General features: G+C 41.3%; 1 protein-coding gene across 1 annotated transcript; it reads right to left on the bottom strand.

Moving 5' to 3' along the window:
- Positions 1 to 11,110: 11,110 nt before the first annotated feature.
- LOC147895114 (putative pentatricopeptide repeat-containing protein At3g15130) lies at positions 11,111 to 13,372 on the bottom strand. Its single transcript, XM_087383415.1, has 5 exons — positions 12,735 to 13,372; positions 11,948 to 12,020; positions 11,733 to 11,791; positions 11,531 to 11,636; positions 11,111 to 11,386 (listed from the first exon to the last, which is right to left on the bottom strand). Exons 1-5 carry the CDS (start codon positions 13,370 to 13,372, stop codon positions 11,111 to 11,113), a joined length of 1,152 nt encoding a protein of 383 aa, XP_087239541.1.
- Positions 13,373 to 17,011: the final 3,639 nt, after the last annotated feature.

The raw sequence follows: 17,011 nt of genomic DNA, 5'->3' as shown, positions 1-17,011 counted from the left end.
GTGGTGAACCTTGTGCGATAGACCGTCGAGCGGTTCTAGCTCCGTGAGGACTTGATCCTTGGGGTTGTGAGACGCTCTAGATGGGTGCGATCCGGAGTGGGCGATCCGATAGATGATGACCTCACACTCCTGTAGCAAGAGCACGGAAGGGAGGGGATGGTACGTGTAATGGCACTAGACGAGCAAGAAAATGGGTTGCTTTCAGAGATTGTAAAGTGATTATTAAAGAGAGTGGAGAGGGAAGACAAAGAAAGGGAAGAGGAGATGGGCAGTACATCACGGTGTCAGAATCATGGGATGAGCGCTCAAAACAGAGTGCATACGGTGGTATGGAACTATCCTCTGGTCCGAGCCAGGGGATTTCAAAGACCTAAACTAGTGCCGATATCGATTTCTTCATCGACACATGAGAGTCCGGAGGTCCCACGAGAGGGAGATGAGAGATAGCGGGACTGAGAGCTCGAGATCACGAGACACTATCGATGAGCATTTTGTACATCGGCAAGAGGTCTTGGCTCGGATTTTAGTGCAAATGTTCAGCCACCATGTATGCCATGGCTTCCCACTTGCTTGGATTACTACGACCATTGTGTCGATACACAAAGCAGGGGATCCCATGGACATTGGGAACTACCAAACTCTTATGATTGACTTAGTTCGACTTCCATTGCATGCAACTAGTCTCGAAGGTTGGTTTTTGCAGACTCTCACCCTTTTTCCTTCTCCCATTCATCTCTTTTAGCTTTCTCTTTTCTCCACTCTTCATACATTTCCCTCCTCTTGTGTCTCAACCAATGGCTTGTCCACAAGTGCTTTCTCAACAAGCACTGCCACAGTTGTGGCGTCCAAACTATCAATCTTTTCAATCAAGATTAGACATATTTTGTTGAAACTAATGAGGACATCTGATGTGGCCTTCAGAGGTGCCCCATTTGAGAATACTGACATGGCATTTTCCAAATCGTTCTTCACCCACATATCCTATACACATCCACGTCTAGGCATTGTGCAAAACTAGTCTTAGATTTCAATGTTATTTGTATTAGTTTAAAAAAAAAGAATGCTCCCTCTTACATATTTGTCCTGACTATTGTTCGAAGCAGATTTCTAGGTTGTTTTACAGGATACAAGCAGCCACTTTAGCAAATCTTGGGATATAGTCTTCACAAGCAATTGTAGCTTGAATGAAGAGAATGTGGACTACTTTTTAATTAGCCTTCTCCTTTAGTGCGAGCCTTTGTCACGGCTGAGTCTGCCCTTCACCTCCAGAGTGTCGACGTTCAGTATGAAGACCTTTTTATAAGTGGATGCTCAAGTATGTGTGGGTGTGTGGAGTTGTATGTGTGAAAGCATATGTTTATATTATGGTCTATACCCACTGTTGGGCACTGATGGTGTCATAGTAGCGAGTCCTTGCTATACATGATGGATTTATGGCTGTCAACGTTATGAGTGATTATCATGGAGGCTTAGTTAAGCAATGTTTATCTATGGATTAATTTATGTGTGCTTTAATTAAGCTATGTTTCTCTATGGCTTAATTTATTTATGGATTGATTAACTTATGTTGCTTCATGGCTTAATTGATTTATGGATTGATTAACCTATGTTTCTTCATGGCTTAATTTATTTTATGCATAGACTATGTCCAAGGGGGGCTTCCCCAGACGTTCAAGAAAAGATTCGAACCCAAAACCTTTCTTTTCCCATGCATGAGCCTTGAACTAAGCTATAAAGTAATATTATATGCCCATTTTCCTATTATGCCGCCCCCCCCCCCCCCTCCTCTCAGATGTCCTTTCCTCTTTAATGAGTCATCCTTCCCCCCTCCCCCCATATCACATCCCTCCTTTGTTAATTCCCCTATCCACTATCATTCCTTAATTTGTCCCTCCCCCCTTTACACTTAGTATAATACTGGCCTTGCCCTCTTTCTTTTCACCCCTCTTTCTTTCTCGACAACTCAGTATTAGGAATTTCCCATTTTTCATATGATGGTGCACCTGCCATGAGATTGAAGCTGTACTATGTGTTATTTTTAGAGGATGAGTTTGGGAATGTTCTTGGATTCATCTAGATATATATAAATCTTGGGATATTTCTTGATTTCCCATTGGTTCCTTGGGCCTAGGGACTACCCAACACCGCTATGGGTAATCTGGCAGCCTAGGGCATAGATTTGTCGACTATCCGAGATAGCTATTGGAGATCCTCTAGCACGTCTAAGGGGACTGAGGGTTCTTGAATAATTCAATGCACTCTTGAATATTAGGGTTGGCCCTCCATTTGCAATTGCTAAGCAGCTTGGGGGGCAGAGAGAGAGAGAGAGAGAGAGAGAGAGAGAGAGAGAGAGAGAGAGAGAGAGGTTATCAAAAGTCTTCGAAAGACCAAAGGGTCTATGAGACTAAGTGGGCATCGGCACCCGTGACGGATATGAAAAGACATAATCATAAAGACACATGACACACACACATACACACGCGTGCGCGCATGCACGCACACACACACATCGGCACGCGTGACGGATATGAAAAAACATAATCATAAAGACACATATCACACACACATACATGCACACACACACGCATTGGCACTCGTGACAGATATGAAAAGACATAATCTAAGTGGGCATCGGCATCCGTGATGGATATGAAAAGACATAATCATAAAGACACATGTCACAGAGAGAGAGAGAGAGAGAGAGAGAGAGAGAGAGAGAGAGAGAGAGAGAGAGAGAGAGAGAGCTTGTATTCCAATTGTTGCAACTACACAATGAAGATCATTGACACTAGATCGAGTGGAGGAACTTACTAAACAAAAAAAAAGAATGGTAAAAGACATAATGATCTCAATTGTTAAAGACAAGAAGGTAGCTATAGATGCGTGGAAAGCTCTAAAAAATCACTTCAATTCAAAGAACAGAACTACTTGCAAACAAGTCAACTCTTTTGCATTGACAATTTGTTATATTCCTTGTTTCTTCTTGCATTCAAGTTTCCAATGATAGGATTCCATAGTAATGAAAATCTCATGTCTTTCTAAGAGCCTTCTTTTGATTACGTCCTCTTCTAGAGTTTCCTCTCCCTCTAGGATTCCACGTCGCCCTCTAAGTGGAAGGACCTTTTGATTACGTCCTCTTCTAGAGTTTCCTCTCTCTCTCTAGGATTCCATGTCGCCCTCTTAATAATAAAGGAGCGAGGAAGATTACAAGGAGTAATATTTATGTATGCCATTGTGTGTATAGTTTCCCTAGCTTTATTGCTTAATCTGCTTGAGATTCCTTCTTTTTTTATATGAAATCCTCTTTCTTTAGTGGAAAACGTTGTTTCATGAAAATATGGGTGCTTGCATCTCTTCTTAACTATTCATGCATAAGCATGTCTAACGTAATCTCAAAGGATGATAGTGCATGTTTGGTGACGATTGTTGTCACACACTAGTCATAATGTTTATCAAGACTATTGAGTGTAATCTACACAATCCTTTAATCTTTGTTAATTGCTTTCCTGTGTCTTTTACCTTGACTAAGATACAAGTCCACGAAATCAATAGAAACAATCTACATATAATGCTGATGAATGATATCAAATAATTCTTAGAAGTCCAACACAAAGTTTTCAGTTCTCAATATGCCATTATAAAAAGCTCATCGATTAGATTCATCAAGATGAGAATACTTGATGGTTTCATTCACTTTCAAACCCTACCAGGTCTCCAACTCTAAGCAGACAAAGAATCACATTGCAACAACAATTAAATACTGCTCAATCTATAATAATTATACAGCAAAAGTTGCAAGAAATTGTCGACATTGAAACCACCACAATCATCACTAACATGTCCAAAAGTTCCAATCAAACAGTCAAAAGTCTTGTGAGAAGAAAAAACAAGAAGGTGGAGTTATAAAATTATTTGAAGTTTGAAGAAAAAAGCTAATGGACTTGCATTTTCTAAGGAAGCACTTTAAGTACGTAAATGGCAGCATGCCATGGATGATAAGTACGATGCTTTCATCAAGAACTAGACTTGATCTTTAGAAGAGATCCATTGGATACAAATGGGTTTACATAGTGAAATTGAATCAAGATGGTATTGTTGATAAGTAGCAAGCCAAACTTGTTCCCAAAGGTTATGCACAAGAATATGACAAACTATGAGAAACGCTAAGCACTTCTCGCAAGTATTGGAACAATTATTACTCTAACATCACAATTTGATTGGCAAATACACCAAGTGAATCTGAAGAATGTCTCTTCAATGGTTTTCTTGATGAATAAATCCCCACACAACAATCAGAAGGTTATGTTGTTAAAGGTCAAGAGCAAAATGTTTGTAGATTGCTCAAATCCTTATATGGATTGAAGTAAGCACCAAGAGTATAAAATTCTAGTGGTGTGTCCACAAGATTGCTTCATGGATGACTTATCATCTTTTGTGACCAACCCTAATCGAGATCTACTCACTTTAGGCCTATGGTTAGATCTCATCATTTGAACTTTTTCTACTCGTGGTTGAAATAGGCTCGGTTTCCTTGATTTCGGTCTAGTTTGGCACTTAAGGCATCTTAACAACTTGAAATTGCTATAATTTAGCTTGATATTACTAGTAATAGACTTCCAATAGTGGTCGAGTCACCCTTCTTTAAATTTTTTTTTTCCTATGAGTACACATGCAACTACTCAACAACATAGTATGCCATTGTGCAATCTATGATCACATACATGTGGTGCATTGCTTCGTTGGATTTTGTGGGCTTTGTTTCTTCATATGTATAATGGCTAGTAAGCTAGTTATTTGCAATGATCATACATGATGTGATGTCTACTATTAGCCAAGGGGAGGATGCTAGACCTTCCTTGTTAGTTGTATAGCAATAAGGTTGTTCTAGTGATGGATTGATTTTTTGTCATTTAAATTATCTACTCCCTCTATTGCATGATGGGATGGCATCGATGAACATGCACATGCACATGCACTCATTAGCCAATCTAGGATGCCCTTGCAAGACTCTATCATCTACACAATGAGGCACGTATTGCCTACTTCCAAAAGCAGATGGACATGCTACATTTGGATGAGGATGACTTTATTGTTGTGTGGTTTTGACAAAGGTGAAAGACATTTGTGAGTAGCGTGCTAACATTGCTGTATTATTAAAGACAAGTCTCTTGTTGTCTTCATCCTCAATGCATTGTCTAAATCATATCAAGGCTTTGCTACCTTACTCAAATTTGTTATGAAAGGCAACACAGATGCCTTCATTTCTTGAGCTTGTCTCTATAGCCCTGCAGGAGGAGCAGTCTAACAAATATGGAATGACATGTGGTGATTGGGATCTTCATTCTTACTTTATGTCATGGACTTTACAAGATCAATGCATATGATAGAGTTTCACATGATGCACTTGTAGTTGCTTCCACATACTATATGATAGATGAGATATGGCATGCTTATTTTGTTTAGTTGAACGTAGATAGTTTGCTTCGACTGTAAAGACAAGGTATTAAAACCAAAAGGGTAATTCTTGCACACAAAAGACCACTTAATCAATTAGAGAAGAAGATAACCACACAATGATAGCATTAAGCAAATTGGGTACAAAATCCCCCCCTAGATGAGTTTACGCTTCCTCATCTAGAGTATCTATAACATTTTGTTAAAGCACAAGGAGCCAAAATATCCCTCTCTTCCAAAATAAGGGATTTGATTTACATAGCCTCTTTGGGCCCAAAATTAATTTATGTCTTCTCCAAAAGATTACCCAAACTTTACAATATCAAGGAAATACAAAAACTGGCCTATGGCCATAAAAGATGCGCTATGCAACACCTCGATCGATACCCTCACACTAACTCCAATCCTCGCCATTAGTTCCATTACTTATACTTAAGCCACCAATTACATTAGTTATTAACAATTGATTGAATGCTTCACCGAAGCAACCGATCCCAATATAACTACTCTCAAAGTACAATAATCAATCACAACACCAATAACACTAGAGACATCGGTATTAATATGGAATCACCCACAATACTGACCATCTAGCATGGCAAAACATATGCTAGTTAGGCATCCCCAATTAAACCACACAAAGCATCCACTAGGACTCCTGTCGCATCCAGTGCGCTCGTATGGAATGCTTTTCCAGTCACACTTGACTTAAATAAAATAATATCAAAAGCAAGAAATTTAGAAATACAATTTTCGTAACATCTCTCTTGCTTGGATTGCAACTGACCTCAGTTGCGTGTTTAATTATAGGAACTAATGAGGTCAAGAGAAGCTCGAAAGAACCACTAAGGCATCCATTGAGCATCATCTCTCAGATGATTCTTAAATTAGAGCAAATGTTTGGTATAGATATTTCCTTTTTCGGTCGTGATTTGTTGATGATCAACAATGCATTGAGGTTCTAGTATTTCTTCTTCATCAACAATCAATAGAGCCTCTTCATAAATAGGATGTATAGGTAGAGGTCATTTAAATGGCTTTAAGAGGCTGATATGATTTAAGTACTGTGTATTTTCCAATTATCTGGTAAATGAAGCCAATATGCTAGATCATTGATTTTTTGAATCACCTTGAATGGTCCATAAAAACGTGGGGACATTTGGATTACTAGCCATATCTCAATGCTCTTTAAGCTTCTTTTCTCAATCCATAGACGTACATAATCACCTTCTTTAAAAAGCATGTGTTTCTGTTTCTTATTAGCTTGTTTTGTACACTTCTCTTGAGCGATTGCAATGGCTTCTCTAACCTCTTTAAGAATATTTTGATAGGTTTGGGTAAATGCATCTACTGCTTGAACTCTAGGGGTTAATCGAGTGATAGGTATAGGTAAAACTTTCCCATAGATGATCTCAAAGGGTGCTCTTCCAATTGTGAAGATATTTGTCCCAAGTCTTTGGTTGACTTCCCACATAAGCTTTCAACATGTCTAGAATAATACTATTTGTGACTTAAATTTGTCCATTGGATTCTGGATGTCTTCTTGCATGGGATAAAATAGGCTTGCTTACTAGAGCGATCCACCATCATACATATCATATCATTTTGATATGTTGTAGTAGGAACGTGATGATCTTCGGACTCATGGTCAGATGAATGCCTCTTCCTTTTCTTACCATTGAATTTCTTTTCCAATCTCTCCCTATGCTCATACTCATATGCCAATTGCGCCTGAAGTGCGTCTAACTGCTCTTGGAGCCTGGGTGGTTGTGGCTGATTCCCCATGATAGTGCAATAAATATAAATAAAGTGGAGCGGAGGTAATTAAGGATACAACGTGTATGAGAATACTGGATGAAAAGACATAATTCAAATGTATGTATTTGAAATATAAAGCAAAAGAAATCACTTCTCGCTCTTTGTTCGGATGGAAAATGGGCTAGAGTGGGAGATTTGTGGCCGTTGATGTTGCTTGAAGTCACCTTTGTGTTTAAACACTCTCCAATTAATTGCTTGTTGACTTTGTGATCCAAATCCCCTTCTCGATTCAAGCTTTTAGATTCGGTTGTGCTCCTCTCCTTGGTTGATAACAAATTTGTTGTTGGAGTGGCCTCAGACCTCGATGAGTCTTCTTGGAGCTTTCATAAACCTTTGGGCTCCTTTTTTTTGTTTTTGGAAAAATAAAAAAGACGACCTTTTATATAGTCGAAGGGACCTTTGACTGATCTTGCCTCCGTTTCCCCGAACTGTCGTAGCCGTGCCAAAACTTTGAATTGACGCGCCCTTATGACTGTGGGAGTGGCTGAAGAAACGACGGGCGCGTGGGTTGATTCGATGGGCCAAGCCCAGAGTTCCAAAGAAGACATCCTGGAAGCACATTCATTGATCAATCTTGCTGATCTTTCTATGTCATCTTTGATTATTGGACTTGAATATAGCCTTTGAATCCACGGGATTGCCAGTGTTAAGGGGTTTCAAAGGCTTGGAGGAATAATGGAAAATCAGAATAGAATCATCATGCACTAAGCAGATTTCAGAGTATGAAATATGGAGTTATTGCTCAATGTAGATTGACTCAGACCTCTCTCTCTCTCTCTCTCTCTCTCTCAGATATGAGAACTTAAACATCTCTCACAAACTGTGCAATGCTGAAATACATTGACAACATTATGAAAATAGAGAAACTATGACCTGCGCATAACATTATCATTCATTCGTTCTTAGATTACTTAAAACTTGGAATATTTGAGTCATCAAGATTAGATCCTTCCAAAAACAACTGCATTCTGAAAAGCATAGAGGTCAAAATCTAAAAGGCACACCCCATGCCAGGTGGCTCTTGATATCCTAAAAGATAAAGTACGATTTACTCACATACTTATGGCTTAAATATGGACTAGACTTATCACCAGTTATCACCAGTGAAGGCGCCCTACCAGATAGCTGGACTATCTTGTTGTTGAGACTTCACTTAGCCAATACAGCCCATTCCATCCTAAGTTAGGATTTGTCAAGGGGACCCAACTTGGCACTGTAGAGAAGAACAAACATCCCTTTCCTCATGCCTATCATGTCAAGCTTTTTGATGACGTTGGATCACCTCTTGAGACTGAATTGATAGTGTGCGGAGTTCATCGAGCTCCACCAATTGGTGAAGACACTTGTTGATGGCTTTTGGTTCATTGAGTTAATGCTATGATGCTATCCGACGACTTGGGAAGAGGAATTCCAAAGGAACCATGGCTCTCAACCGATAAGGCATGCGGAATAGGGTCAATTTCATTTTAGTTGTCCTATATGCCCACAATGTAGCATGGAGCTTGGTATTCCAGTCTTGACAATGTGTCCTGACTGTCTTGGTAAGGAAGGACTTGAGAAACTTGTTGGTTAACTTGGCTTGGTCATTGTAGCGTGGATAATAAGTGGTCACCACACAATGAATAATCATGAACTAAGTTACCAATGAAGTGAAGGGCTCATTCATGAAATGTGCACCTTGGTCACTTACAAACTCAATGGATTATTCAATTACCTACTTGGTGGCATAATTTGTGGCAACTATTAGCTACTGCCATTCTGAATCAAATGTGTAGAAAAGGGTCGCCCAGGAATCCCGTCTTATAAATGTCCAAAAATAACATAGCAGGGATAGCAGGAACCCAATGACCAAAGGCATATGTATGAAGAGAGCATAATAAAGAAGATGAGCATAATGGTCCTAGGCCTACGTTCCTCCTAAAAGGTGGGCAACAACTTGGCCTTGCGAGCTAACATGTGAGTATAAATATTTAAGCTATTAAAGCCCTCATGGATCTAGTTCCAAGGATAGGACCGAGCCAAGCAAGATCCAAGCAATTGGGCAAATGCCAGAACCCAAGAACTTGACGCAGCTGCAGTTATTCACTAGGTTCATCAACTTCTACAGGAGGTTTGTTGTGGACTTCGCTGAAATTTAGCACCTCTTTATAAGCTTACCAGGAAGAATACCACATTCCACTGGAACAAGGGATTTTCATCAACCTTTGAGGCACTCAAATAATGAGCATCTTGGCACAACCGAATGGTAGATTGGATTATCCTGCCAGTTGTCTTATGACTCCCCTCCAGTGCAGCTATAGTTCTACCAAGTGAGAAGTTCTCAGAATGGTTTACAACGTTCAAAAATTTCAACACTTTTGTGCATGGCAGTTCCTTTTATTTTCTATGTTGATCACCAAGGATTGTTATATTTGATTAACAAAACAGTCATCCAAGGATGACTTATGGGTTAGTTGTTATTGTTACAAGCAATTTCAAGATTGTCTGCAAGTCAAGAAAGTCTCATGCGAGTGCAGATTGCCTTTCACATCTACCTGTAAGCATACGTTGCTCTATGTTTAATTAAATGCAGTGGCTGCTTGACAGTGTTAAGACAAACCCAGAGACTTTTTACAGAACCTATGGGAGGGCCTTGATAACGGCACAGCTTTTCACTGTGTCTATTTTAATCTGCATTGACAAATATGTCCCATGAAAAATATATGGCATTCTCTTGATGCCTGAGGAAAAGAGCTTCTAGGTTTCTATATATATTTTCTTTAGGGGATATCTCATGTCATGGCTTCTTATGATCATCCTCACTTTTATTGTCTCAATCTTCTAGGGCTTGTGAACATCTCCATGGATGCTAGGCATCAACAATTACTACATTCTATCTTTGGGGGTTAGTTTTGTGTCTCTCCCTCCTTTTTGTACATTCATGCCAATGTTTCCTTTTCCTGAAGTTGGCCTGGGTCCTAAGTGAATGCTGCTACAAGGCTTGCATCTCAACATTCCTTTAAAGGGTGTCGCCCAACTTCCCTAGTATGCCATTCAGGTGAAAAGGCTTCTTAACCATAGTTAATCTGGTGATCAAAGTTGGAGTGCTGCCATAGTCTTTCCCATGTCTTAAAGTATTTCTTGCCCTTATCCACTGGACCTGTGTAACTGCGTGAAGGTAAAATGCTAACAAATGTGACACTAATTCGCTTTTTCCTATATCCTGCAATTAAGGAATTCGATGAGATCTCATCTTGAACTGGCCTCTCTGCCCTTGTCCATGGCTTTTACGAGGCAACAAGTTTTCAAGCTGCAGATGTACATGAGAACATTTGGAGAGACACCATCAACTTGCATTTGTTCAAAACAATTCAGTGCTTCTTCACAAAGTCCACTTTCAACAGTACGTTCCATGAGATCTCATTTCAAATTGGAACGTTGTCACATGCGTGACGAGTCACATTTGGGATACACGTTGATCAAGGTGCTGCCAACAACAAGATCTCTTTCCACCCCCCTTCTGGCAATCTCAACGGTTATTCCTCCACACTCCTATTCTGCCAGAAGCTTTTAAGCTGCAAATGCATGTGAGAACATTTGGAGAGACACCAACTGTCCTGGCTTCCTCCATGATCATCCTTTCACTTTCATTGCCTCAATCTTCTTCTAGGCCTACTGCATGTGAACATCTGCATAGATGCTAGACATAACAATAAGCTGCAGCATTCTTTCATCCACTTACACTGCATATTTGAAGGCCCATCTTCCAAGCTGTGTATTACTCAATTCTATATCCCGTTGGTTAGTTGTCTATCTACTGCTTTTTTATGCCAATGCCTTTTTGCTGAAACAATTTCTCCTAGCTGCCCTCATAGCCTGTGATAAAGGAATTCCATGAGATCTCATCCTGAACGGGCAGCTTGTCGAAAACTTCCCATGCTTTTACAAGCCAGCCACATTTGGCATACATATCGACCAAGATGCTTCCAATGAGAGGATCTTTTTCCAGCCCATTTCTAGCAATCTCAACATGTAATTCTTGGCCCTTCTCACCAACTCCTATGCTGCCACAAGCTTTGAGGCTGGAAACATATGTGAGAGCATCCAGAGAGATGTCTGCAAGTTGCAGCTGTTGCTAATAATTCAGAGCTTCCTCACCTAGACCATGTTCAGCATATCCTGCAATCAGGATGTTGCAGGAGACCACATCTCTAGCTGGAAGCGTGCCAAACACTTGCTGTGCTTTTGCAAGTGAACCAATTTTGGCATACATATCGACCAAGGTGCTGCCAACAATAGGATCTCCTTCCAGGCCCTTTCTGCCAATCTCAGCATGTATCTCTCTGCCCTTGTCCACTGCTCCTATGCTGCCACAAGCTTTCAAGCTGCAGATGTATGTGAGAACATTTGGAGAGACACCATCAAGTTGCATCTGTTCAAAACAATTCAGCGCTTCCTCACCAAGTCCATGTTCAGCATACCCTGCAATCAGTATGTTCCACGAGACCTCATCTCGAACTAAAAGCTTGTCAAATACTTCCTGTGCATTTGCAAGCGAGCCACATCTGGCATACATGTCAACCAAGGCGCTGCCAACAACAAGATCTCTTTCCAAGCCCCTTCTGGCAATCTCAACGTGGATTTCCTGGCCCTTATCCAAACCCCCTATGCTGCCAGATGCTTTTAAGCTACAAACGTATGTGACAGCATTTGGAGAGACAGCCTCCAGCTTCATATGCTCAAGACAGTTCAGAGCTTCCTCACCAAGCCTGTGTTCCACATACCCTGAGATTAGTATGTTCCATGAGACTACATCTCGAACTTGGAGCCTGTCAAACACTTCCCGTGCCTTTGCAAGCAAGCCACATTTGGCATACATATCGACCAAGGTGCTACCAACACAAAGATCTCTTTCCAACCCCTTTCTGGCAATGTCAGCATGTATTTCTTGGCCCTTTTCTGCAGCTCCTATGCTGCCACAAGCTTTCAAGCTGCAAGTAAATGTGAGAGCGCTTGAAGGGACACCCTTTAGTTGCATCCGTTCAAAACATTTCAGAGCTTCATCACCAAGACCATGTTCAACAAATCCTGCAATAAGTATATTCCATGCAACCTCATTACGGACTGGAAGTTTGTCAAACGCTTCATTAGCTTTTGCAAGGAAGCCACATTTCGCATACATATCAACCAAGGTGCTGCCAACCAAAAGATCTCTTTCCAGCCCCTGTCTGGCAATCTCAGCATGTACTTCTTGGCCCTTGTCTAAGGCTCCTATGCTGCCACAAGCTTTCAAGCTGCAAACAAACGTGAGAGCATTTGGAGAGACTCCCTTCTTTTGCATCTGTTCAAAAAGCATCAGAGCTTCCTCACCAAGCCCATGTTCAGCATATCCTGTGATCAGTGCAGTCCATGAGACTACATCTTGAACTAGAAGCCTGCCAAACACTTCCCGTGCTTTTGCAAGTGAGCCACATTTGGCATACATATCGACCAAGGTGTTGGCAACATAAGGATCGCAATCCAATTTCTTTCTGGCAATCTCAGCGTGTATATCTTGGGCTCTTTCAGCATCTTTCAGCCTTGCACAAGCCTTCAGTAGGGCCACGAAAGTATATTTGCTGGGATGTACACAATCCTCTTGCATTTTCTGGTACAGGTTGAGTGCATGCTGTGATTCCCCATAGTTAATATAACCCATGATCAAAGTAGTCCAAGAGTGTTCATTCCGATCAACCAACCTGTCAAAAACATGCTGAGCATCGAAGAGGCTTCCAACTTGCACTAACATTGGGACGAGGTAGTTCCCAAAACTTCTATGATCTTCAAGCCCACTTTTGCACATGTAGAGATGCAAGCGCCTGGTATACGTTCGACTTTTCTTTTCTCTGCATTTACGCAAGATGCATACAAAGTTCTCAACTGAAGGGGGCTGGGGCATCCGTTCCAAAGAAATGAGTGCCTCCTCTAAGCTAAGCATCTCCCAGCCACTGTTCCCTCGCAGTACTTGAGCTTTAGATGTATTCATCTCTACTCCATACCTAAAGCCGGCCTTGATACACTCCTGCATCAAGCCGTGATCCTCAGACTTTGACCAGGATGCCCTGGCCCCCTTCTTGAGCATGTCTTTAGCGCAACTTGGATTGTACCAGCTGTCTACCCGTAGGTAATTTATACTTGAAATCTGGAGATCAAATAATATAGTAGTTCACCCTTACTTTTAAGTTTTAGCCGCACCATTGGGAGGGATCCGTGGATTACTAGTAGCCTCCATTAGTGCTTGGTACTGGAGCTACCTGCGGGTGCCCAATGGAGCACCAATTGCCGGAATGCGTTGGGTGCTAGATTGCAAGTGAAAAGTTTGAAGTAGAATCCACCACCAGCGCTCCACGGCCTCCCTGGAGAGAAGCCATGGGAGAGGTTTGGCTTGATAGGCTGCAGACATGAGGTACCCATCTTTGGCGAGGCAACCAGTGAGAATGGGGGACCTCGTGCAGGAAAACTTCTGCAAAAACCCACCTAATCTCTGTCTTTAACGGCCTAATGTCATGAAAATAGCACATGTATAGAATGCTATCTCACATAGGTTGGGCACATGAGGACTTCCCATTGTCATCCATTCATAGTGCTGCTATCGGCCGGGGTCGGCTGCAACCCATCCGATCTCCACAATTTCAGAACCGGCGGCCCTTTGCACCATCATCGCTGCTCCATAGGAGTCAAATCCATGGCTTGCCACATCATCTAGGTTGAAGACTAGCTCAAGTTAAGCCTCCCCATAGCCCTCCACGTGGGGGAGTGGCTTGTGGTCAGCCCTTTCCTAGTCGGAAAGTGCTCGGCCAATGGCTCACGGCGGCTGCCGACTGCTTGCCATTGGCTGAAACACCTCGCTCGGCCCATTCTCTTATACAAGAAGCTATGTGGCTCGTTTTTATTGGATACCTGGTTGTTGCCGTCCCTTTCCTGACTGTGTAGACTGTTTGCATCATCAGGCATTAGATTACCTTCCGTTCAAGCTCCTAAATCTTCAAGTATAGGGGAATGGGTCGAGGGAGGACTTTCCAAGATGGAATGTGTTCGGAATACAGTGAGTGGCCCAAGGTATTGCAAGCCACGTTCGACCTAGAAAGTCCAACAACGGCTCATTCCCCCATGTGGTGAGCCGGAGGGAGGTGGTTAAATAATTAACCTTGGATGAAAAATGTAATTGTGGGCCGTGATTTTGTGTTCTAATTTAATTGTGAGCTACTTAGTTTAGTCAATTTTGTGTTTTGTGCTAGTTGAATTTGATTGTAGGCTAGTTAGTTTAACTGTGGGCTAGTTAGTTTAGTTAAATTAGTGTTTTGTGCTAGCTTAATTTAATTGTGGGCCGGTTGGTTTAATTGTGAGATGGTTAGTTTAGTTAAAAAGGTGGTAGGTTGAAATTGGTTGAAATTGAATGGCCACTTTCCCTCTAGGACATATCCCAGTTTGTCAAAAGAAAACCTTGGGAAACCTCTATTTTGGGCCCCCTCTACAAACACAAGTACAACATCTGATGTTCCTCCCTAGAAATTTGAGTACATGATCAAATTAGATTTTGTAAGTGCAAGGATATAACACTTCAAGATCTGGGACCTGAGCCAAAAGAGAGCTTGACCAAGGAGGGAGATGTTGGAGGTGACACTCTCAACATCACTTTATGTGCCATGCACTTTAGAGTCCTAAAATTGCATAAAGGGATATAGTGATGGTTCATGTATACAACACCATTTCTCTTTATTTTTCAATAGAGATTATACATTATAGGCTTGTGGTGTATACTCTCTCCTCTCCACACATGGCATTAAAGCTTTCCAAACGAGGCCTACATTTTTTATGAATCTTGGAAGGCTTGTGGAAGGTTGTTTATATGTTGCCTTTAATAGGGCATTGTATTTCATTGTCACATCCCAACATGATTATGCATTCCATTGTATCTTTATTGCCTTCCAAAGTACTCTTCATTTTCACATCTTGTGGATGGTGATGCCCCCTCTAATAAGTTCCTCATTTGACTTCTTAGAGCTTGAAATAAGGTTTGAGAGTGATTATGAGTCCTTTGTGAGGACTTTATCATTGCAAGCATCTTTTGACATGGATTGTCTTACAATGGGGCATTCAACTATGCATTCCATTGTATCTTTATTGCCTTACAATAAGTCATCGTGCTCTTCATTCCAGCATCTTGTAGAGGGTGATGCCCACTTTATTCTTACTCAACAAGCTCCTCATTGCGCTTCTAGGAGCTTTAGATATTGAATGTTTAACAGTGATTATGAGTCCTCTGTGAGGGCTTTATAATTGCAAGCATCTCCCAATAAGAGCTTGACATTTGTATTGTGAGGAGAGTGCGTAGTCTTGACGGTGACTCACATGTCGTGGGGATCTTGAAGGAATGCCGATGGAGCTAAGCTACTCCTTGTGAGAGCAATGCAAAGCATGAGCCATCTGCAAGTGTCACTCAAGCAACTCTCGGATTGTTGCAACGCATTTCCATGAGAGGAGGAGGGAAAGGGGAGAGGGGAGAAGAGGGGGGAAAGGGAAGGAGAAGAGGGAAATGAAGGGGGATGGAGTGGCAAACACAAAGGCACTACAAAGGAAACAAGAGAACACCCAAAAACACTCTTGGAAGAGAAGAAGGAGCTTGTATTCCAAACTTGTCCATCCAACAATGAAGACCAAAGTCAACTACTTAGTCACCTTTTGAAGGGAGGGACAACCCTATTCCTTGTACCTCTCTCTCTCTCTCTCTCTCTCTCTCTCTCTCTCTCTCCAACTACTTGGGCCCATATGGCACCAAGGCATATGCTAATTCTCTCAACCTTTCCTTGTCTCCATTTCCAAATCCATTAACATGCTCAATGGTTGTTCACGTGCCCCCCTTCCTATTCTCGATCCGATCCTATGGATCGTGCGAAGGACTTGGTGGTTGGAGTGTTGTCAATGAAGATAATGCGAAGTAGTCTTTCTTGTGCACTATGTTGAATCTTATTTTTCTCCATTGCAATAGAAGGATGTACTATGGAATTGTTACTGGAATATGGATGAGTGATTCTTCTGGAACTGGGCACCTCAGGGTTTGAGTGAGCCATGTTGAGTACTTGTGACCATTCAAAGAAGGAAGAAGAAAAAGAAAAAGAAAAATCTAAGGGGTATGTTATTAGGAAAAGGTTGTTAGTAGGGGTTGATCTAAGGTCCTAGTGGTGTTGAAGTTAATGGAGTAAGTATTAATGAATCATCATACTCCTCCTCCCATATTTGAAGTGAGTGGAACTTTTATTGGATTCTCATCAGACTATGTCTTTGACTTGCCATGCTTGTTTCCTTGCTTCTCTACTTTGAAGCTCTTTCAAAATCCATTTTATGGATTATATTTTCATTGAGGTCTTTGCATGGAAGTATTTGAGCCTAATAAGGTTGTAAGCTTTATATTGTTTGAGTCATCAGATTGAGAGGAGTCTGATAATACACCATACAAACACCTAAAATGAGGACTATGACTGAAGAGGTTTATTGCATTTTGGGTTCTAGCAAAGTCCTTTGAAGTAGAACTAATAGTACATTGGGAGGCTCAAATGGTTAAGTGAGTACTAGGGTTAAGTAGTGAAAGGAAAAAAAGAAGAAGAATAAAAAAACATGAAAAGAGGAGGAAGGGTTAGAGTTAGCTAATGAAAGTGAAAAAAGCTTAGAAGATCACAAGAAACTCATCCAGCTTGCAATCAAACTCATCCCTTGGAGCTAT

This window comes from Dipteris shenzhenensis, chromosome 13 (assembly GCF_047967505.1).
Source record: "Dipteris shenzhenensis isolate YYH24624 ecotype China chromosome 13, Dip_SZ_1.0, whole genome shotgun sequence".
Taxonomy (NCBI): Eukaryota; Viridiplantae; Streptophyta; class Polypodiopsida; order Gleicheniales; family Dipteridaceae; genus Dipteris; species Dipteris shenzhenensis.
This window is presented reverse-complemented; position numbering and strand designations above follow the sequence as displayed.